Genomic DNA, 23,226 nt, shown 5'->3' with positions numbered 1-23,226 from the left:
AGATCACTCGTTCTTGGCAAAGATCGCATTGCAACCTCGCCTCCGTGCCGATCACGCTCAGCCATATGGGCAAATGTAGAGTTTGCTCAAGATAACAATAACACATAAAAAAACCGTCTAATTTATGTTCCAAGTATTATTCTCCACGCAGAAATCTGGAACTCTCGCTAGCGGACCTAAGCTTATCTTAATCACGCTCTACCGAATGAACTAAGGGCCCGAACCGGGACCTCAAAGTTTCAATGAGTTTTTCGGAACGTAGATGATTTGCATGAGCATTCTAGCTCCAGTAGAGGTGTATATATACATAAAAAAAGTAGCCATACTATCTTTCTTACGAGCATTGCATGTGGTCGCTTCCGGAGGTATTATTCCTACCACCTTGCCGCAAGTCAAGGCCGATATCGAGTAATTACTGCATGTACCCAACCCCCATCTCTCATCTCTCATGCTCCCACCCGTCGCCTCAACACATCCTCCACTAAACCCCGTCGAGGCCTCTCTCTCACCTTCCGGAAGAGGTACGACTAGCTCCTGGTTTCAGCCAGGGGATACTCGCTGCTACCTGAAAAGGTAGCAGGGTAGTATCCCCCCACCTTGAGTCGCTTGTGAAGGTTAAGGTCACTACAAGTAAGAAACACCTGAATGGGTAACGTTTTCTATCGTAAATACGGACGAAAGGTTGCCCCATCGTAGACGTTCTCTACCCGGGAGTAGAGGATGAATGGCGAGTGCTATCCCATGATTCGGTTACACCAGTGTGCGCGTGGTAAATTGTACGCAAGACGATTCTATAGTTTTTAAAAAAGAAGCAAGTAGTACACAGGTGTCTTGCACTACCTCGGCTACCTTAAGTATGCTGCTAGTTGAATGGTTGCAGATTTCGCTGCCTACTTGTGCCCAACGGTAGCCAAGAGGAAAACCTGGGTCCATTACCTCACCAAGCTGTTCTTGAAACAACACCCACAAATAAGTCAGCTTTCAACTCAGTGTTATACCTACCTTACTCACCTTCAACCTTAACTCTTCATTTTACCACACCTCTCGCCTCACCTATATGCAATCACCACATTCTCTCTCCTCCCATAGCAAGATGTCGCATAGACTCAGCTATAGTGAATCCGCGTCGTCCTCTCCCGACCTAGAGTTCTCACCCTTCAGGAGGAATGTTTTCTATATTCCAATTCCTCCCTCTGGCGAAATTGTCTTCCAAAGTCTCACCCGCGAGCAGAAGCGTCTTCTCCGCAATATGGGGAAGCCGTCCCCGAAGAAGATCTTCGATGAAAGTCCACCACCAACCCCCGATAGACGCACCTTTCGCCGACACAGCCTTGCGCTCTCTCCGGTGCTTCCTGTCTCCGAAGAGAGTGACAATCCGGCATATGAGGTGTCGCCAAAGGTCCGGGAATCCACTGAGAGAGTCCGCGTTTACAAGGAAAGACTCGTCGCGATGAGAGCAAGTCGCTCTCTCGGTAGTGCTGGCGCCTCTATTTCTCCCGTAATAGAAAGTGACGTAAGCACCGAAAATGTTGTTGAGGTTTCTCATAGCGACTCCGCCGGCGTCGAGTATTTCGAAGCAAACGAGAGTGACGATGCCCATATCCGGCTTTGCGAAGCGGTTCAAATACCCGTGTTGGTCGGGGCTGACGGGACCAAAGACGGAGTCTGGGAACCCCTTCTTGCGGGCGCAGACGAGGAGAGCGGTCTCGGTCTTGAAGGCCTAGGTATTAGCGTATGGACAGAGACCAACCGCAAAACCGGGAAGCTTTTCCAAGATGCCTATTCCGAGGATAATTTCACTGTCGGCAGCGCTACCGAAAGAGAGGAATTGGCTTCCGGAGAGGTTGTGACCATCTCTGCCGATGAGGTCAAGCATTCCACCATTCTCGATATACATCAATCACAGTCTTGTCATAATCTGTCAGGAGTAGATCCTCCTCCTGATTTCCGGGTTTGCGAAGCTGTCGCAATGCCCGTAATAGTCAAGACAAGCGAGGGTGAAGACGGAGCCTGGGAACCTATATTTGCAGGGTCATATAAGGGGAACGGCCGAGGTCTCGAAGGCCTAGGCATCAGTGTATGGATAGGGAACACATCTAGCCTGGAGAAGTTCACCCGAGATAGCTGTTGCAAGGACGCGCTCGCTGTTGGCATCGCTGTAGAGGAATCTGATGTTTGGGAGGACATCATCCTATCTGACGACGAAGGTAAGTCTTCTTCTCTTCTTGATACATATTGATCACAGGCTCACCATAATTTATTAGAAGTAAATGATCCTATAGAAAATACCATTACGCTCACCAACATGCTATCTCCTCCGGAAAGTGACACAGTACACAGCGACGCTCCTTCAACCCCCACAATGGACTATAAAAATACCCTCCCGTCTTTCGAATTCTCTCCCGGCCGCCGTCTGTGCTGCACCGGACCCATCAGCAGATCTGTGCTTCTTTTAGGGTGGGGGTGGAAGTGTGCTACTTTCGCGCGAAAAGAGGGAAAATTGAATTATCTTGAGCGAAGGATTGAAGAGGCCAGAAAGAGCGTCGGAGTGAGTCGATAGGGCCAGAAAGATGGTTCTCTTCAATTTCATGTAAATATTTGGAATTTAAGCGCGCATGTTTTCCTAGAATGGAACTTCTGTTCGTGAATAGAGTGGTGGCATGAACGAGTCTGATAGAAAGAGGTCTTAGAGAGGCTGAAATATTTAGAAAGCAAAATGATCGATATTTCGTCAGCTTGAGATCAGCGTTGTCTGATGAGGCTCGGGAGACGAATTAGAGTTTTAGTAGCGCATAATGGCATTTGCGTGTTGGATTTCAGCAACAGGTGCAACTATATGATCGGGAGTCTACGCCAACGTTCTCTGTAGCTCTAGCCTAGACCTATTTCTTCCCTCAGAACAGCGAACCTAGAATCCTGCCATCCCTGCAATGATGCTGGTATTAGTCAGGTGCCAAGCGTCTAGACCCGAGTGACATGCCATGATTTGCCTAGTAACAGCTCGTAACAACAGTAGCCCCGAAAGGTAGCAATTTGAGGAAAAGCAAGAAGGGCCGGAAGTACATGAAAGTTCAGAAGCAGATCACATCACGACCCTCCCGCAGTCTACATGTTTCACCATAGCTCAAATTCCCGGTGGTAAAGGTATTGGCAAATTGTGTAACGTGTTAGTTTCGTTTCAATGAAGATAACGAGCGGCTTAATTGATCTCTGAAAATGAGCGACGTTTGCTTAATTGATATATCTGGTGGAACAGAAACTTCCCTGGTGAGTCAAGTCTCAAGTACACAACAATCAAGTTAAACCCTTCTTACTGATCATTTGGTATAATACAGCCGGGACAATCGCGGGATCACTTTGATATCGATATATCAATCATATATGCTATAGAATTTCATAATTTCTTTCTTGGAGGTTGAGGACCACAGTTACCCAAAATTGATCTACATGCTGCATTGAGCCCGGTGTTGCCGCTCTCCAAACAGCACGCGGGAGTTAGGATGTTGATTCATGTACCTGGCGAACGGCTCGTTCTTTCCCGCAGAGTTCTACCACACATACATAAGCGGAACTGTTCGGCGGCCAATCTCGCTCACTCAATCACCTACCCCTCATTCGAAACCAGAGGTCACCACGCCATACCTGACGTACGCTACAGGCTGCATGTTATCCTACTTGAAAATCTGGCTCGGCGTCTTTTCACTTCTTCTCATCATCTCCTTTTCACTGCACCAAACCTAGCTAGGCCTCTGCCACTACGGTTTGTGGAGGGTCAACGTTTTAAAACAGATCTATAGTAGGTTTTTTATTCCAAATCCTTCTGATTTCCGGATACCTCCGCCTGCTAAATCAATGAGGCGTCTATTTTCAAACGTGTCCCAAGTGTTCGCCTACCTGAAGCATGTTCTCAGTGGTTCTTCTATGGAATCTTCCATGCTAATGCGGTCAACATAGGACTATACCCCGCGGTTACACTCCTTCAGAATTGCCAAACCACACATACCATGTATTCCCGCCACCACCGCTCCATGCCGAGTGCCCCGGTGCCCACCCACCGCCCCGACTCCCGCACCATCTTCCAACAAAACCAAGCCCAATTCCAAAAAAGCATAGCCTGCAACCACCGCGGCCCCAACGGCGTGCGCTACAGCGGCGAGATCTGCGAGATCTGCTTCTGCCGCATGAATGACGTCCCACTCGAGGAAGCCCCTCTCAACCTCCCACGTAGCCAGACAGTTCCAGGTACTCCTTCTAGCTCCCCACTAGACTTGGTTGGCAGCCCTGCCTGGGTGCGGCAGGCATTAACACCGCAAAAAGCAGTCACCCAGTTCATGCAGAACCGCAGCTTCGGCAATATCAACCTCGTCGAGAACGACAACATAGACCTCGTCGAGAACGAAAACGTCGTGGCTCACCCAAGTGGCTATGGAACGGACACTGTGGGCAGCCGTCTGTTTAATGCGGACCCGATCGATATCGACTCTACACGATCCGACCCCCGCCGGGTCTTGAGGCTGCCGGTAATGCAGCCGGAGTTTGCGGGTGCGGATACGATTGCGAGGCTCAACGATGACCCGGTTAGGCTTCACGATATGGCGTTTGGAGGGGATTTTGGGACCTGGCGTAGCAATGGCACTAGACGCATGAAGTTTGATCCGCCGGTCAAGTCTTTGAGTATGAAGAGCATTGAGAAGAAAGGTGTTAGGGGGTTTCTCGAAAGGGCTTTTGGAAGGAAACGCACCTAGGGCATACCAAACAAACAGGGTATCCCCCGGGGCGGAGGCTATTAAGACAGCAATCAGGGTGGAAGGGAAACGATCAACGATGTGACAGAGATATCTGCTGTCACTTGCAACGGTCTTCAGATACGTCTCTCTCTACAGGTTTTAAGGTCGAAGCTGGAGGATTCGTTGCAGTGAGATATTTTAACAAACAAGCTAAACGCTACCATGTCTTTCTTCACCTGTACTGTCTGCCTTCTTTTCTCTCTTCATTATTTCCTCAAATATTCGCCGTGGACTGTTTTGATCCCTTTTGCTTTATTCCTTTGGGGATGTTTATTTCACATCCCATTTGCAAGTTTAGCTCATTCAATCATTAGATTGAGGAGCGTTGCTATATATCAGCCTTTTTTAGATTAAATGAATAAACTAATAAAGCTTGAGTTCTGAAGTTTGATCCTACCTTCGTGGAAATGTTTACAACACTGTGATTTGATTGATGAAGAGCAAGTAGCGCCTCGTTAGCTTTTCTTTGATAGTGCACTATCTTATTGAGAGCTAGAGTAGTTTAGTGAGATCTTAGTAGGATAGGAGTATAAATAATCTGCCCTAGTGAATATGGTGTAATCTGTAAGTGTATTGACCGCGACATGTGAGAGGAAAGATTACGTCGGAATTCAAGCCTGAGAAGACTGTTGTGTGGCCTAAGGAAAGACTTGGCAGTTCATTTCTTCCCCACCAGCATATAAAGTGAAAATGAACAGTTCTTTCACAATAATTCTCACAGTTTACAAAAGAAGATAATACTTAGTAGTAAATCTCTTTCTAGGCACTGGTGCAAAATAAACTGCACAGTTACTGAGCTCGTTAGAGAGAACTATCTATTGTTTCTTATTATACTAAATAAAGAGATAGAAGATACAATGTGAGTGTATTTTAGCTCTTATAATAGAATGTACATCGGACTGTATCTGTCTGGAGTGAGTAGGTTGCGTGTTTTTGGTAAAAACGGGCTGAATGTAATCTATAAATAACAGTATCTCGGTTCCCAATGCCTTTATTAAACAGAGGTCCTACACTGTTCTGGTTCCACAAATATATGATTGTTCTTCGTATCTATACATACTCGGAATCGTTTTAGGGCATATAGGAGAGTTCAGTTAGATGGCTTGAGTCTGTCTTCGTATTAGTAAGAGCTGGCAAAATTTAAAAGTAAATATCTATCTGCATCAGGTTTTGTGCTGTATTTTCTTCTCTGCAATCTAGCAGATTTGAAGCCAGTTTTGCACAGAATTCCAATTGATTCACACACTCAAAATAGAGTAGATGTCTGCTTCTTAGAATCTTAGGCTAGTCACCAAGAAGAACATACTGACTGCACAGCTCATGGGAAGTGGATTGCCTGAGAGGCACAAAAAAATATTCCTCCCTAAAATTTCAACAGCCTTCAGCCTGACTAGACATTGGATCTACCGCGAGTAACTTGCTGTGCATCTTGATCCTTGTAGATGAGATAAGGAATCCCTGTCCATCAGAACATCCCGGGCATGGAGCCCTGTCATTTTCGTCAATGACCAGAAGGTTGCCAAGGAAGACCTATATCTAGTATTGAAATAATGTTTTCTCGTTGTTTGGGACAGTTGGCAGTTGTAGGTATGAAACATAGGCCCTGGAGTCATACGCCAAGCCAGCCGAGGGCAGTCAGCTCCTTCACACCTCTCTCGCTTCCATCAACACAACATTCTTCTTTCTTCTTTCCAAGCCACGCAGGAAGAACATCCCTCCCGAATCTCAAGGGATCTCAGTAACAACTGCAAAGGTATAGATAGTTGTTCCAACATCTATTCTTTCAACCAATTCTGCTCACTGTCTTTTTTTGCCTACTTTGCTCCTATGTTTATCCGCAAGTACCTGTCAGCTAACTTCTTCAGCGTGATCATAACGCTTACCCCAAAGCCCTCCCCTCGTTCAAGCTGACAGCTTCATCTTCCATTTGACCTCCAGTCGTCGTGAGTACCCTTACTAAATGTGTACTCCACATTGTCTCCATCTTACTGACCTGGTGCATCTTATAAGACGCTGAACTAGCTGTCAGACAGGATCCTTGGTTTTTCAAAAAGACTTTACGTCGTTCATACCAGAAGAATAGGTCAGCCACTGTTTATTTCTTTCGTTAAATATTGGCCTGCTCGCTGACGGATATATAGAGATGTCCAGCAGCGGCGGCTATCCCGCGTTTTCCGAGCAGGACTTCCAGGCTTTTAAGCGTGAGCTTGAGGCGAATGCAGATTCCATTTTACTCGTGAGCATTACCCAAGCTGGGGAAGCAGCACAGGACAGGCGCCGTAGCCATACAGGCGCTGTCGACAAAGGCTTCCACGAAGTTAGAGGACACCGCAGGCAGTCTGCGATCAGGTCCAACAGCGAATTTGAGGCGTATTTCAATTCTCGACCTCGTCCTAGTGCGGACCAGCCTGAAATCTCCGTCCCCTGCAATGTGGTTATCCCTACTATTGTCATTCACACCACTGCAATGACCGAAACCGAAACTCACGAAGCAAGTGCTCCCTCTACCGAGGACGATGGGAACCTTGGAGACGCTTTTGAGGTTCAGGATCATGTCCATGTGGCTGCGAGAAAAAGGAAATTTGAGGGCGTATGTGATAGAATCCTCGCCTTCTTAAAGAAGGTTCTTCGCCTCGATTGAGGCAAGAACTGGAGTCATTTAACCCTTCGTATGATTCCTTCTTCGAGCAATTCATCGTCCTGTGCTAACATTCTCATCAAGTATTTCATTTGTGTCTCTCAGGCGACCGCATCTCCCTAGCTCTGTTCATGGAACTGTTAGGCATATTCCAGAGAAAACGAAATAGTATTGGAGACTCACATATGTATTCTTATTTTGCTTTGGGCGTTTGGATTTTGGGTCTTTCTTAAACTTCCTTGGCCTTTTCATGCTCTTCGTGCTCTTTGGTCTTTGGCTTTTGATACTTCGTCTTTATTCTCTGTTCTTGCACTGATCCTCGCCATGGATTTGGAAAGGGTTTCTCCTTCAGACTATTGCCCTGCTGTTTACTGCCAGTTTGTTTGCTTCCTGCCGTCTTCTCTTCTTTTCCTGGCTTTTTATGAGTGAGAACGATCTTGTGCTTCTTCAGAGAAAATTCCTAAACTTCTGTATAAGTTTGCTTGGTTTTTGCTTATTTTCTTTTTAGCTTCGGATAAATGTCCTCTTTAGATTTTTTCTTCTCTTGTCGCATGGTTGGAACGGGGGCTTTGAGGAAGCGATGGTGAACTGACGATGCTTGAAATTTCTTAAGGAAGAAGAGGATAAAGGGTTTATATGACATCTGTCCAAAAGTCTAGGGTGAGGTGTCGTCTTCAGCATTATGCGCCTCACCAAATCTGGATCTCGGGTATGCTTGGCTGCGATAAGATCTGGATGGATGGCCCGTGCACGATAAGGAAAGTCTTATTCTCACCTCACTTCACCACACCACACTTTATCTTATTTCTGGGATTTATGGATTTCGGTGCTACACTATTGGAATATTGGGCTTTGGGTTTGAACTATTCTGAGGTTATAATCGGGAGGAGATTGAGCTGGTGTTTTAAATATGACGATATTTAATTATGAGCTCTGATTAATACAATACGACGTTTGCCAAGCTGTCTCAAAATATCGTGAACGAGCTCGAGTACCTGATTAACCAATTAACAGGGCAATAATATGATCCCTCCTAAGGGCCTCGATTAATTAAACAGCAATAGAAGGCACTATTATATTACGGTCGTGGGGTCGTAATTCGTAGAATCTGAAAATAGGTGAAATACCGGTCATTGCCTACGTACAGCAACTCAGCAAAAGTGTTCGTGACTTAGTTTTTATGTCAGTGCGCAGTGTGGCGCACCCGTAATGTTGATGTTATTAATGTTGAGATTTAAAACAACGAAAAATATATAATATAGTTTGCGACTATATATAAAAGAAGATAGGTTATTGATCTTATTCTTCATTGATTCCGGGCGCCATTGATCACTGGGAAAGTCTTCTCTTGGGTTTTTTTTGATGATCCGCTACGGTTACCTATGGAGAAACGTCTCACTCCGAAATCGGTATCACGAATACTTTTGCAGAGCGTCTGTACGTAGTGAACTAAATATCATTATATCTATATGTATTTTCTTTCTTTATTCCATAAATTACTCGTCAAGTACAAAGAGAGATCTATTGAAAAAGGGGCCAGGAAGATTGCGGGTGGAGCGTTTATTTCAAGGATCCCTCACGATACTAGCTTGATTTACTCAAGGCTAACATCCTGATATTCATTGCTAAAAAGGTTTCAACGTCTAGAATACGCTCTCGACCTAAGGCAGCATCGCTAGATATATGCTACATATAAGGTGGCACAATCCTCGAGGTCAAGAGCAATGTCAAAACCACGGTAAAAGGATGCACTTTAAGTAAGTCCTTCCAATCTTTAGGATCTTTGTAGTCTGGAAAATGTATATTTAAAGGTAAGGTGAGACATCCGCAGTTCTGAGATTTCAGTTACGCGAAAATGAGGCACAACACCACGGTATCGTACCCCTCCTCCATGAAATACATGTACTTGATCGATTGTACGCAGTGGCATAGAATTTGCAAAACATGATGACTTTAATATTCTGACTCAGAGAGTGGTTCCGTGTATCATCAGACTTCGATCCATATATCCTTTTAGTACATCCTATATCAAACACAAACACATTATCCAATCAGATGCAGTCTCCTGTATGCGGGTCTTCACACCGGGGGATATCAACTGAATAGGTCTCTTAATAAGGATAAGGTTAGTACAGAAAAAACAAGTAAACATATCAGTTACGGGCTCGGCGTGCACTAAACAGAATCCTCGCAAAATGCGCGGGGATCAGTGATTTCCCCATGTAACATTAACAAATGAGCGCAGTAGTATTCCCTAAATCCCAGTCCTTCCCCCCTTCTTCTTCTCCCACTCAACCCCTTCTCCATTCACCTATTTTCATCACCGATCGTCTCCCCTATCGCCCTTTCTCTGCGATCATCCTACCACCATCACCGCTGTTTGTTTATCAAAAATGACGAACATGGCGGAAGCCAAGTATGTCATTTATGACCTTGAGCAGTACAAGCGTGATCGTGGCACAAGATGGATACTCGAGACCTACAAGAGAACATCTGCTGTAGGAGGCCCTCTTGACCTATCCCAATTCGACCCTGGTACAGCCCATATTTTGTGGGAAGGCCAAAGGCCGACCTGGCTTAGATTCGGCCTTGTCATATTCCGTGCTGTGCACAGGACCGGTGATAATGTACCGCCTGGATTTGTCCTCGGAATCGTGGTAAAAGAGGAATTGGATCTCGAGGTGAGAATGCGCTCATCGAAACGTGTGGTGAGGTGATGCTAATAAAGGTTGAAAGTTGGCACAATTCGATATCCACTTAAATTTTATCAGTGAGTTATTTGTTAGCCATGTAGGTGTTAAAGATCCGCTGCTTTTGTTGTGAGAAACATTCTAACAGGGGGGGAATTTAGGGATGGAAGATTATTGACGTCTGGATCCAAGAGGAAAGTTTGTATCTCGATATCGAACTAGATGTGAGCTTAAAGTACCGACTTTCTATAGGAGAGACTGCTGACTGTTGGCACTTCAGACCAATGCCATTGATGCTGTCAATGGAGATGTTGAAGATTATCTCGAGCCGGCGAGGTATTCCCGGTTGAGGGACGCTAGGCTGTCTCGAGGGCTGCACAAAAACCCCAACTCGTTCGTGCTAGTATTGACATTCCTAGATGGCATCCCACCAATGCCTAGAAACTGGGTACTGCCTAGCGAGACACAACTTCCCGCCCCACGGTCTCGATCGCCCGAAGAGCCAACCTCTCGATCTCCCACCAACGAAAGTCTTGAGGATCAATCCATTACACCAGCTTATACATCGGGCGAATACGAAGCTGATACTTCAGCATCTCCCCCAAGTGTTGCATCCGATTCCGCGCTGACCATTGACGACTACTCTGATACCTTTCCTCTTCCTGACGACAATCGGGAATCTATGACCGACGATGAAGAAAGACTTGCTGCTAGATTGGACGCTGAGTATCGTCTGACGCGCGGTACTACGTATTCCGATCAAAGTACCTTTCAGGACAGAGAAAGCAATCCAAGCACTGGTAACCGTTCGGAAGACTCCGGTGGTTATTCTTCAGGCGCGGCCTTGAGTGATCTGCTCAGGCGGGATGGACAAAGCACCTTCACTACGGCTAACGACGAGGATCGCATTAGAAACGCGGCGGAGTCAGCTAACTCGGCAGGAAGCTATCCATACAGCAGCTACACTGATAACTCTAACGGTAATAATATATCGGGTGAGTATGTTCAACATTCTACAAATGGAATCGACCCGCAATTGCCCACCCAATTGGCCGAAACCGAGACCACAGAGGCCGCTTCGCCATATATGGATTCTAATGGATCTTCACCTCCAAGGCGCAAGGCGAAAGATCTCGGAGAATACCTGGGTGTTTTTCAAAAACCACTCAAGAAATCTCAACACCCACCCTCTCAAACTTCATCATCCGAAGAGAGCGTAAAAGGATCGGGTTCTAGGTCAAAGTTTCTGCCGGGGATGTTCAAGAGCAAAGAAAAGTCCAACTCTACTTCCACTTTATCTACCGAGGGCGGTACAACATCTCCTCGACGTTTGGTGAAGACTCGACCCGCTCCTGCTGGGACCAAATCTGGAGCTGCATATGGTGGATCCTTTAGTCGTGCTACCGGTCCGGGCTTCGCTAATAGTGAACAATCTCTCGGCGGATCAGCAGGAAGAGCTACCGGGAGTATTGCCAACGGTGACATCGATCGCAGCGCCAATGAACCAGCACCTGCGCTCCCAGATGTCTCGGGGACCGGTCGTCCTCGCAGAGTCAGGAATCGGGATAGCACTGAGACAGTCAACCAGGAAGAGTATAGGAACAGCGGCAACTCAGTCAACAGTCAACCTCAAATTAATAATGCCGCTCCCGTCGCTTCAGTCATCAGAAATGCCTTCTCTACCAGTTCTACTTCCTTCAATTCTCTTGCCACCAATGCGCAGAGCAACATCGCCACAGCCGCCGCTCAGACTCCTGCTATTGTACCACGTACTTTTCCAGCTGATAGCTGGCAGGCGAGAGTGAGGGGAAACTACAATGCCAGGATTGATCAGGCTGAGGATGACTATGAGGCAAGCGCTGAAATCGATGAATTCGAAGTAGCCAGGAGAGCAGATGAGGAGAAGGCAAGGACCATGCGGTCCTGGGCGAGGAAACGTTAAGCAAAAGAAAGAGGTCATCTCGGTTTTAAGGCGTTACTCATTTACTGTCCCCTCCCCCAAGCACTTATTACTTTCCTATATCATTACACGTTGTTTTCCTTTGTCATAAATGCACGAGCCCATATGCCCCATTGCCCCTGGTACTGTCACCGTCGTCATATCATGTCGCAAAGAGACTTTTCCCAAGAGGAAATCACCACATTGTAACTCATTTACATTGTAGGCTCCATATATTAACCTAGTTCTTAATCCAAGAATTTAATCAAAATCATAATGACTTCGTGTTCTATCAATTCTGAGTAAAAGTTCACTTCGCTTTCGGGAGCACCAAAGTAGATATCAAGCATTTCCGGTCTAATAACCCAAGGGGGTAAACGTTCCAGGTAGTAAGTTGTTCATGAAGAGTTAGAGCCTTGATTATCAATGAATATACTCGCGTGTTATCTAAGTGCGAAATATCTTGTGAGGTCGTTCATGCCAAGAGCATTGAAATCTTAATTGGCACGGATGAGAAGCTCTATAAACCTAGATTATTATTCCTCAACACATGTTTTATGCCGCGATGGTGGCTACGTTGAAGGTGAAAAGAATGTTGCGGCTCGGACTTCCCACGGAGCCGAGTGATATTTTATGATGCCGCCATGTCACATCCCCTGTGGAATGGATGTATTTCTCTGTTAAAGTACTGGAATTCGATTAAAATCTCCTTTCGCTGTGAGACGAAACTCAGACTTTCTTTAACTAGATTTTATTCTCTACAGATCATCGTTGTTCAATTTTCGGGAGAGGCAAACACTCCACGGGCCCTTGAGAAGTCGAGAGGTTGTGCCTTTCTTTAGCCGAGAAGTATAAGGCTCTAACGCTGGGAAAAATATTTTCATTCAGAGAGTATTCCCCTTAGAGTACTCAGGTGTTTTCTTCGCCCTTATGTTGGACCTGACCACAATTGTCCTGTGTAACCACCACCTTCCAACATTTTACCCCACCACCGAGGCACCCCACACACCCTATAGTTACCACTCTCTCTCAAATACCAAACTCCGCAAACCTAGGCACTATACCTGAGGTAGAACTTTTTTCGCCCTTCGGCGGACAGGCTCCTACTCGAGATCTGGTATTTCACATAACCCTATAAAAATGAACCCCGCTTGTACCTCAGCGGACTGCGATTTAGTTCCAATATCCAACCAAGAGTGGGAAGAGGACTCTGCAGTTACACCAACACTTCGTGGTCGTCATTTGGCCTCTCATCAGCTCTTTGAGGACAAGGAGGAGAAAGAGTATCAGGGGGGAAATGACGCTGATCTCACGCTCAGCGGAAGGGCGGATGGGAAATCAATCAAAGTGTACGAGCTTGACGCAGACACTGGGATAGAGGAGTGCGCAGAGCTTGAGGAGGCGTGCTTGTTCATGCTTGGGGATATGCCGTGGGAAGATATTCAATTGCAATTTGGCTCGCCTCAAATATCTGGTAATTTCGTAAGTGGAATAAGACTCCGCTACAACGTGGGGAGTCACAACTAACGCTGGTAATTTCTAGTCTCGTGAGGAACGCATTTGCTATGAGGAAATAGTTGAAATGTTTAACCTTGCTGTAAGATGCGACACCTCGGAAGTGACTTGATTTGATCCTAATGTAAAGGTTGTAGGATTACCAATTGAAGGACGTAACTGTTTCGGAGGAGGGACTGCAGTTTGTTGTGGATCATTGTGTAAGCTTAAGATTCCTTTTGACAATAAAATTTCTAACGATAGGTAATATGAGAAGAGGCGATCCAGGCAAGGTTCGAAGAGGGAACACGTTTCTGAGGAGCTTTTTGAGGAGGAAGGGGTTGGAAACAGGAAAACGAATTCAACTACACCCGCTAGCTCAACGCAAGGATCTGCCTACACCAGGAGTGGGAGGGTCCTCGAGAGAATGAAAACATATGAAAGTCTCTCCCAACACGCACCATCATCAGCAGATTATCTTCCCATGGGCCCACCTCGTCCTAGGCTACGTTCAACGAGCAGAGGCATCATCTCTGAGAATGGTGTTGTACGGAAGGTTAAAACTGTGGGGATATTATCTTTACGCTCGGAATTCACGAAAGGCTGTTCAGGGTGCAATGAATGCGACGAACATCCCGAAACCGAAGCTGACGCAGGGCGTATGAAAGCTCAGAATTCCCTGTACTATTTCCCGAGCAATCCCTCTATCGAAGACCTCACAGATCAGTCATTTGCCACTGCCAATCAGTCAATCTCGGCGAGCGATGAGGGCTGGAAAACAAGGAGCGTTATAAGTGCTTCACCGACTGGAGCCTTGCCTGTCTCCTATAATACAAGTTGCCAAATTAAAAACACGCAGCATGAGACTAGACGCTTGACCTGCCCTCATCTACAGATAGTCACCGATCCCCTACTTCTCAATACTCCCTCAAGTCCCCTCGGCCATTTGAAGAATATCTCGCTCGAGAATCTTGGTACTGTGAACCGAAGAAGCAAAGTTCAACGAGGCTTTATAATCCCTGACGATCCTGCAAGCACTGAGTCTGATCTCGGGGACAGCTTGAGCGAGGGTTCAAAGAGGCTTTCTCGAATGCAATCGATATTCGCTTCAAGACAGCTCAATAAACGTAAATCTTTCGAGGAAGCTCCATGCTCTCAAGAGACTACGAACACTCAGCTATCTAGAACGGAGTTCGATACCCAGCTTCACGAAAAGCTATACAGCAGGAATGAAGAGGAATATACCCTGGCCGCGAGCATGTACGAAATGACTGGACGCAAATATCGCTCTCACTCCCGCTCCTCTTCCAACCAATCAACCAAATCCAACCGATCAATGATTATGGAGGTTGACCCAGAGTTACTCGCCTGGATGAAGAAAGAGGTCTTGACTGTCAAAGTTAGGAGAGACAGCGAGGTGACTATTTCCGATTCGAACTCATATGCAGATAGCCGCCGGAATTCCCGCTCTCATCTCAGTGACCAGTCTTCCACGACACCTGTCTCTATGTGTCAGTCTCCTCAACATAGCTTCTCCGATGCTGCGTTGGCAATAGCCATGAGAGTTCCGAATCCGTCCCGTTTACCTTCTGAAAGCGGTGAGAACGTCAGGCACTCCGGAGGATATTTCAGCTCTTCGCTTTCACGCTCATGCTACATGCCTATGTATTCCGAACAGGATTACGAGACATGCGCGAGGAATGATGATGCGGAGAGCGCTGTTGCTCCTACCAGAGCCTCCGCCGAGAGGATAGAAGACCCAAACAGACGTCTAGAGGGAACTACAGATGGGATGGATGCGAACGCTGATAGCTTGAATGGAATGGAAGTTGTCTCTTGCGCCCTGAATGGTGTTTCACTTGGATCAGGTATCAAGGCGCCGTGCCAGATGTGCATGACGGACCGGCCTCATTGATCCACCGATTTCGTATCTCACAGCTTTTGCTCCTTTCAAAACCCCGGGGTTGAAATATGGAGGATGATATGTTTTACATAAGGCCCGATAATAGCAACCTCGGGCAACCTAGCGAGCGTTCACCCTATAGTGTGTAAGATCTGATCATCAGCTTTCATATAATATTATAATAAAGCGTCGACTGGGCCCAACCGGTTTGAATAATCTTTTTTCCTGTTCGTTTCTGAGTTTCTTGGGGTTGGTGTGCTGTGTTTTTATATTGATGGAAGGCGCTGGATTGAAGGTGAAATAGAAAGAGAAGTGGTTTATAGTGTCAACCAGAGTACGATTTCATTGGAAGGGGGTTAAAGGTCATAAGATGAAATATGCCTAATTGCGGTCCTTTTCGTTTCAAACATAAACTGCAATTAAAAAAGAACGGGATGAACACATTGGATGAGTTGGGTAATACCTCAACCACTACATAGCGAGAAGGGTAAAAATATTTGCTGCACAGAAAGTAGATTACCTCTTGGGGGGTGGAGGAGGAGCATCAACTATGATGTAAATATTTCAAGGTGTAAGAACTTAGATTTTAATAGAAACTAGTGCAAAGAAAACAGAATTAGCCTGGCTTCTATATGACCTATGTGACAATATCCCGCATGTTCAGCAAATAACATGAAGAATGGCTATGACTTGACGCGACATCTCCTGCCATTAATCGGCATTCACATCTCTGTCTTAGTTCATGGGCTCCCCCAACCATCCTTACATCATTGTCCCTAGTCTTAGATCTTTCTTTTCGCCCTCATCCAGTCCGCCGCTAGAGACTCGCTTTCCATAAATGCTTCAAGATCAGCCTCTAGCCCAGGCTTGTGCTCCGTTTTGTTCTTGCATTTAACTCTGGTTGACTCATCCCGATTGATGTTGTTTAGGTAGTCACTATACTCCTTCGTTAACGCTTCAATCTTGGGAGTTGACTCCTCAACCTCGGCGGATTGAGAGAGAGCTACCCTTGGAAGCGGAGGTAGAGGTCCCTTCGGGAGTGGAGTTGGGGCCTGAGCCTCAGTAGGAATGGGAGGCAAAGGCCTTGTCGGAGGTTCGGTTGGTGCTTGAGCCAGAAGCTCCTCAAAATTGTCAGGAACGTAGAAGATGTACTTCTTCACCGGCTTTTCTTTCTTGACCCTGCGTCTTCTCTGCACTCTCTCTCCCCGAGGCTTGGTCGGCTTTGGAGGAACAATGGTTCCAACCGATGCGTTGTCGTCTTCACCGGATGAGTCGTCAGACTCCATAAATCCCTTTGCCGGAGGGTTGGTCACATTGTCGAGATCAAAGTGCGTCATGTATTCCTGGAAGTGATCAACTGTAGGGGTAGTGGGATTGAGGGAGCCAGTTGAAATCTGACTTTGAGAGAGTTCAGCTCTCTCTGCTCTAATGGATGAGTGACTGAGAGTCTTGCCACGAGAGGCTTGAAGTTGTTCGGTCTCTCTAAGGCTATCAACCTCAGCACGGGCACGCCTTAGTCTGAGATCCATTTCCACACTGAGAAATCCTGCGGAGGTTCTTTTTCTTTCGGTTGCTGGGGCGGGTATTGGAGCGGAATGAGCAGTGTGAATAGAGGTACTGCTACCTGACTCTCTTCTAAAGAAGGTGCTAACATTGTTTGAGCTCCTGCTCCTAGGAGGCTTGGGATGGGTGTTGTCTTCAATCACCATTGCCTCGAGTTCGAGAGTAGCTAATTCGGCGGGGGTGAGCGGACGAGTATTTTGTTGCATGATTCTCGACAGGTGCCTTGTAGTGTTATAGAGATGTTTGGTACCTTTATAGTCCGGTTCAGAGCACCAGGTAGTTGTAGTACTTGGCCTTTGAGAAGTATGAAGATCAACGTTCTCATTTACTGACATCGATACGAAAGAACTGGAATCAATGTCTGTAATCACTAAGGCCTCTCTATCTACCGACGTGATGTGCTTCCCGGAGGTTGATGGTGAAGCTTGAATATGGAGGGATTCAGAGGAGCAATTCTGACCGACCACTTTGGTGAAGTTATTCATATCTTCCGACATGTTGAGAATAATCTTCAATGATGTAGGTGAGGAAGAGAGGGAGGAGGTCTGAGTGCCGTCGTCGTCACTTAAAGAGCTCGTTACCAGAGATCGTGTGACATTGGCAGATACGTTGTCTTTTTCGGGCGCCCAAATTATAGTTCCTTCGTCAGAAGAACAGCCGCTTTCATCCGACTCGGTATCCAAGAACCAAGATTCTCCCGCCATACGTTCCGCAGGCCGCGCCGTAGTAGATTGAGAGCTTATTAACTCTCCCTTGTAGTATCTCTCAAAATTAGACTTCTCATAATTCTCCCCACCATGATCACGGTTGTAAACGTAATGTTTCAGTGGAGGTAAAGGCACCTCCACATCCACCACTTCTCTTGGCCCGATATCCTCTCCGCCACTTAAGGGAATAGCACACGTATTACGCAATAAAGACTGAACTGGATAGCTGTCTGCTTTAAGGTGTAAATCAAATATCATTGGTGGTTTGAACTTATTAGTTATATGATTAGCGTGACCTAGAATCTATAATGGAGTACCAGCCGTCAATATAATTACATTCTTTTCCAAGGTATATGTACTATTTCCAGTCGGTAACTGCGTCTCTTCTGTATTATAGCCCTATAGATCACTCAATTAGTATCCTCTTCAAGATCATAAATCGGTTTAGAAAGGTACTGAACTAACATTTATACCGCAGTGCTTGCTGAAAGTAAGAAACATATTCCGAGTCTCTGGAGACTTTTTTTAAACTATTAGCCAATCCTGTCAAGAGAGACAACAAGATCTATCACACCAAGTAATATCCAGGCAGTATCCCAGGGATGACATAAACCTCTATCTTGTAGCAGCTCCTCTGAGTTACACTTCCAAAGCTCTCTCGAACAGGGAGCATCCTCGTCTTTACTGTAGTTGGCTGCAGGATTGGCTGTATGGTGTTACAATACAATTTCATCAGAGGGAAGGGTAGCAACATGACGTACCTGGCTCTTTCTGTGGAGTTTGATACCAGTACGAAGCGTTTCCTCAGCTGAATCATTTCTGTATAGAGCGCTACGCCTTGTGCTGTAGCGACGGGGAGGATTGTAACGTTCCATTTCTGTAGCGGTAGCAATTGGCCTCATGGGAACAGAAATGGAGATACACCCATGTGATGGGGACAGAGTGAGGATAGGAATTGACAAGATAATTTGAGATTGCGAAGTTTAAGCTTTGCTCCCCGCACAGGATGCTTTAGGTTTATGGTAAGAGATTCCTGAGGCAAGGAAACGGATACATGTAACTATTACCCTTCCTATTTGGTTGGGGAGAAAACGGGTAAGCCCGTTGATTTTAGGCAATGAAAATTTAGAGCAGCGAGGCAATCCGTGTTTCCCATGGTAAAACCTTTGCTTTTCGAGGATCAGTTGGAACTTGGAAGGGAAGAACGAGAAGTTCACAGATCATGTCACAGAGAACGCCAGTAAATTATTTGCACTTATTCGTCATTTGCCATCTAACTAATGAGTACAAACATTTTCTCAACAATTCTCATCCACCCTATCTGAGTCTTAGCCCAGTAAACTCAAACCAGTAACCAAATCTTGTAGCATAATGAACAACCAAACGAGAAGAAATAGCCAACAAATAGATTGTCAACAAAAGAAACACTCCAATCCAGTACCAATCCCCAAAGCCCATCTCCACCAGATAGTATATGCCTCTCAAAATTTCTTCTTTCTTGTTCGATCTTGCAGGACCTAGGCGGAACCTGCTCCTTCATACTCAGTTTTTTCGTGTTCTTCATCGGCTTTGCTGTTCGCATCGAGTTTCTCTTCCTCCTCCTCCTCCTCCTCCTCCTCCTCCTCCTCCTTCTCTTTGTCTTCCTTCGCCAACCTAGCCTTTTCCTCTTCCATAGACATTCTAAGAGCCAGAGCCAGTTCTGGATCCAAGCTAGGATCAAATCCGAACTGAAACGCCCCAGCACCTTCTCCGGAACCAAAACCTTCACCACTCGCATCCTCCTCCTCCTCCTCCTCCTCCTCCTCCTCCTCCTCCTCCTCTTCCTCTTCCTCTTCCTCTTCCTCTTCCTCTTCCTCTTCTTCGTCTTCTTCCTCCTCTTCCTCCTCTTCATCATCTTCCACTTCATCTTCCTCATCTTCCTTATCTTCCTTATCTTCCTCATCTTCCTTATCTTCCTCATCTTCTTCGTTTTCTTCGTTTTCTTCGTCTTCTTCGTCTTCTTCGTCTTCCTCATCCTCGATATCTTTCTTACTGCTCTTCTTCTTTCCCTTGTTCTTCTTGGCCTTGGACTTGGCTTTCTTGCCCTTGATCTTCTTGCCTTTCCCGCGGGTAAGCTTTTTAACTCCATCCTTATTCTCTGCCTTCATGTAGCGGTCGCGCATACGTGTGGCACGCATCCAAAGAGTAGTATGGAAGGTGTCCTTCTTCTTTGGAGGGGCGGTACCAGCAGGTCTATGCTTTGGCTTCCTCAATTTATAGGCAAGACGAAGCGGTTGGCAATCCTTCCCGCAGAGCCATACGAAATGCTTTGCTAAATATCCATTGGCCTGAAGCCAAACGAGCCAATAAGAGTACCGATCATGTATTGGCATACAGCCGACATCAGGAGGCGGGCCGTCAAAGGCATCGCTGTCAGGTGGAGGGAAATAACCTAGTCGCATATTATTCTCCTTCTCGTCGTCGCCTGGAATGATAATGTTGTTGTTCGGAGAGCTCTTGGCCCCAAATGACCCCTTCAAGGCATCTTTGTAGACAACCTTGAGGATGTTTGCTGCTCGTTTCGCGAAGTGTGGTTTTACGGATGGCGAAGGAACCGCAGGAAATTTGGAATTATCGATCTCCCACCAATTCATTGCTCCAGTTAGGCTTACATCTCTTGGAGACTTCCCATCCCAGTGGCAGTTGTCAGTGTCACGATCCCATTCGGTCACTTCAGCCGTCACTGAGCCTTTTTTCTTGTAAGCCCTCTTAATTCGAGGGGCGGACTCCGACATTTCCGTATCGTTGTCCTTGTCCAGGGTAGGCGCCTTAAACTTAGGGTGCACGTAGGGAACAGGTTCATCCGTCACTGAGGCCGTTTTCTTAGAAGCCCTCTTAATTCGAGGGGCGGACTCCGACATTTCCGTATCGTTGTCCTTGTCCAGGGCAGGCGCCTTAAACTTAGGGTGCACGTACGGAACAGGTTTATCCACCACCAAAGTCTCCTCTACCACATATTTATTCTGTGGCCAATTCAACACCTCCTTGTTCCAAATCTCTATCTCATACTGCGTAAGACTGACAGGAACTATCGTCATAACCACAAAGTTAGTCAATCACTTCAGAACGTAATTCTAAACAGGATATACGTACCAAAGATTTCACATTGGAACTTGTCTGCGATTCGCAAATGTTCTCTGGTGCGGTCAACTACCATTTTACGATCAACTGGTTCGTTGTTGTGATTGCGCTTGGCATGACTGTTCCAACCCAATCTGAAATAGTCCTCGACTGTTGCAATCACTAGTTCAAAAGATATTAGCATTGCTTCAGCATGGGTAAGGGACAGAACTAAAAGAAATACTTACAAGATTGTTTCTCCGCTTCTTTCTTTTGGTCTGCTGTCATGTCATCGTTATAGTACGGCGTTTTGTATGGATCTAAATACCATGGAACAGTCATTTCGTTAGTTGATTTTTTCGTAAGTAGATTTTTTTGTTTGTTAGATAAAGGTTGAAGGTGGAGAAAGTGTTGGATGGGATTTTTGTTGGAGGTAGTAAAATGCAGCTACATAGTTTCATGTATGGTTGGTCGCATTGTGCTGGCCAGACATGTCTCACTTTAATCTAATCTAATCTAGTTCCCTCTCAAATAATTGAGAAAACAAAAAGAGACAAGAAAAGGTTGTAACGAATGGGAGCAGACAGGTTGCCAACCAACAGCACAAGGGCTAATGGCAGGACTACTTCAAATGATTTTTATAAATTTTGATGTTGGAGTGGAAGTATGAAAGAATAAAATGAAGATATGAAATAAGAGCAAGATGGGTAACCTACCGGAAAAGGTGTTCTTTTCGGTCCAATAGGCTTTCTTCAGGCGAAGCAAATTGGGGGTTACACGGTCATTTCCCTCCTTGTTGTTGACAGGAGTCGTAGTCTCTGACAGCTGAGTTGTTGGAGTCTGACTGCGCACCGACCTAGGAGAGACCTCTACCTCTGGTGTCGCCGGGGTTTTTGCCTCTGCCTTTGTAGACATCGAAGATGCAGTCTTTGGCTGCTTTGTAGGACGTGATTCGCCATCCTCTAGTCTCACCTTCTGGAAAGAATCGCTGAGATCTTGCTCCCTATCTCTTTTCAAAGTTGTAGCAGGCAAGGTGATACCCTCTGCGGCCATTGCCCGAGCCCTATTGGCCCTTTCTTTGGTCCTGGGGTTACCCATTGTGAAAGTGGGATGAGATATTTAGAAGGATTGCTCTCGCAGCTGTGAATTTTGCTTTGAGAAAGAGGTGGTTGGTGATGGTGATGAGAGGGAGAGGTGGGTGGGGATGGGCTACTTAAATAGTTTTCCGACTACGTGAGTGGGAGACACACACGTGCCGAGATGGGGTCTCCACTCCCCGTGCGGGATAGACTGAACGCCTTGCCTCCATACACGTAGATGTTCTGGCACTGGCATCCTGGGCCATGGGGGCATGCCTATCAGCGGCATCTTCATGCATCTGCAGCCATGAGGTAGGCGACCACTCTGACGAATGCCATCAGTCAGTAGAGACATTCAGTAGAGATAATCCTAGCCTAAATATTGATCTCATGTATCAAGCAGCATGTTTACTCTACCCACTTGCTCCCCATTCTCTTGGCCTACGACGAATATTTCGCTCGAGACCTTCACGTCGCAGGTCAATCAGGAATGATGTGGGAAAGCGCCCAATCCTTTCCTCAAACCCTCGCAGCCTTGAACTATCCACCAGTTCTAGATCCAGAGCCTGCCTCGCCCATTGGATAGTCCCGCTCTTGATGTACCCGGCCGACAACGGCGACCATAACGGAATGTTTACTATGCCTCCTCCAACAATTGCAACTCGTAGGCAGACATCACACCTTCCTTGAATAATCTCTCTCATCCCAGGATGGGATGCCATATCATAACCCAGTATCCAATAAACCCTATACATTGCATGGACAAATATCATCATTGACATGTTGCTTAAGATCATTGACATAAATCAAGTGATTTTCATGGTATAAATTGTCAAACAAGATTTATCCATGTAATGTATAGAATATTAAAGTCACTTTCCTCTTACTCACTTTCCTGTCGCAGCATGCTCCAATTAACCCAGGGAAACATGGTGATCTAGATGCGAGGTACAACAACTATGCCGGCCACAGTTCTTCTTCCGCTCAGGCCAATTCTGCCGGCCATGTACAACCGAGGCGGGTTGGACTAATTGAAGTCTTATTAGACACCGCAAGGAGGTGGATACCCAGTTCTCATCCCAGCCCTACATGTTTCACTGGTCATTCGCCCACTACCTGTTGAAAAGCGAAACAGTAGGTCGATATGGCATGGTCCCCACCCAGGACCAAACCCTCCGAAAACGAGTGTAATCTCGACAAAGGAGAATCACTTCCTCCCATATTTTGTAGCCGTCGGTTATTATATCCAGCGCCCCGACGTCCTATCGACGGAAGGACTCTCGCAAGAGCTCTCTTCCGCCACCCACGCCCTCTATAATCTGCCCAC

At 46.2% G+C, this 23,226-nt stretch overlaps 7 protein-coding genes across 7 annotated transcripts; 5 read left to right on the top strand and 2 right to left on the bottom strand.

The window, feature by feature from the left end:
* Positions 1-1,093: 1,093 nt before the first annotated feature.
* Positions 1,094-2,560, top strand: H6S33_003199 (uncharacterized protein; the record flags this gene model as incomplete). The annotated part of the gene is made up of 2 exons (XM_044834563.1): positions 1,094-2,207; positions 2,265-2,560. The coding sequence occupies 2 exons, from the start codon at positions 1,094-1,096 to the stop codon at positions 2,558-2,560; spliced, it is 1,410 nt and encodes a 469-aa protein (XP_044692406.1).
* Positions 2,561-4,004: 1,444 nt separating this feature from the next.
* H6S33_003198 (uncharacterized protein) lies at positions 4,005-4,745 on the top strand (the record flags this gene model as incomplete). Its single annotated transcript, XM_044834562.1, has 2 exons — positions 4,005-4,242; positions 4,318-4,745. The coding sequence occupies 2 exons, from the start codon at positions 4,005-4,007 to the stop codon at positions 4,743-4,745; spliced, it is 666 nt and encodes a 221-aa protein (XP_044692405.1).
* A 2,185-nt stretch (positions 4,746-6,930) lies between these two features.
* H6S33_003197 (uncharacterized protein) lies at positions 6,931-7,428 on the top strand (the record flags this gene model as incomplete). Its single annotated transcript, XM_044834561.1, has 1 exon — positions 6,931-7,428. The coding sequence occupies one exon, from the start codon at positions 6,931-6,933 to the stop codon at positions 7,426-7,428; it is 498 nt and encodes a 165-aa protein (XP_044692404.1).
* Positions 7,429-9,818: 2,390 nt separating this feature from the next.
* Positions 9,819-12,057, top strand: H6S33_003196 (uncharacterized protein; the record flags this gene model as incomplete). The annotated part of the gene is made up of 4 exons (XM_044834560.1): positions 9,819-10,106; positions 10,162-10,215; positions 10,277-10,339; positions 10,396-12,057. The coding sequence occupies 4 exons, from the start codon at positions 9,819-9,821 to the stop codon at positions 12,055-12,057; spliced, it is 2,067 nt and encodes a 688-aa protein (XP_044692403.1).
* A 1,137-nt stretch (positions 12,058-13,194) lies between these two features.
* H6S33_003195 (uncharacterized protein) lies at positions 13,195-15,463 on the top strand (the record flags this gene model as incomplete). Its single annotated transcript, XM_044834559.1, has 4 exons — positions 13,195-13,536; positions 13,598-13,651; positions 13,707-13,769; positions 13,826-15,463. The coding sequence occupies 4 exons, from the start codon at positions 13,195-13,197 to the stop codon at positions 15,461-15,463; spliced, it is 2,097 nt and encodes a 698-aa protein (XP_044692402.1).
* A 770-nt stretch (positions 15,464-16,233) lies between these two features.
* On the bottom strand, positions 16,234-18,596 carry H6S33_003194 (uncharacterized protein; the record flags this gene model as incomplete). Its single annotated transcript, XM_044834558.1, has 5 exons — positions 16,234-17,991; positions 18,058-18,120; positions 18,187-18,240; positions 18,296-18,427; positions 18,483-18,596. 5 exons carry the CDS (start codon positions 18,594-18,596, stop codon positions 16,234-16,236), a joined length of 2,121 nt encoding a protein of 706 aa, XP_044692401.1.
* Positions 18,597-19,238: 642 nt separating this feature from the next.
* On the bottom strand, positions 19,239-21,918 carry H6S33_003193 (uncharacterized protein; the record flags this gene model as incomplete). Its single annotated transcript, XM_044834556.1, has 4 exons — positions 19,239-20,788; positions 20,854-21,003; positions 21,069-21,140; positions 21,537-21,918. The coding sequence occupies 4 exons, from the start codon at positions 21,916-21,918 to the stop codon at positions 19,239-19,241; spliced, it is 2,154 nt and encodes a 717-aa protein (XP_044692400.1).
* Between the last annotated feature and the right edge of the window lie 1,308 nt (positions 21,919-23,226).

Source organism: Morchella sextelata (genome assembly GCF_020137385.1).
Source record: "Morchella sextelata strain SCLS chromosome Unknown scls_14, whole genome shotgun sequence".
Classification (NCBI taxonomy): domain Eukaryota; kingdom Fungi; phylum Ascomycota; class Pezizomycetes; order Pezizales; family Morchellaceae; genus Morchella; species Morchella sextelata.
Note: the sequence above shows the minus strand (reverse complement) of the source record. Positions and strands in the feature narration are given on the sequence as shown.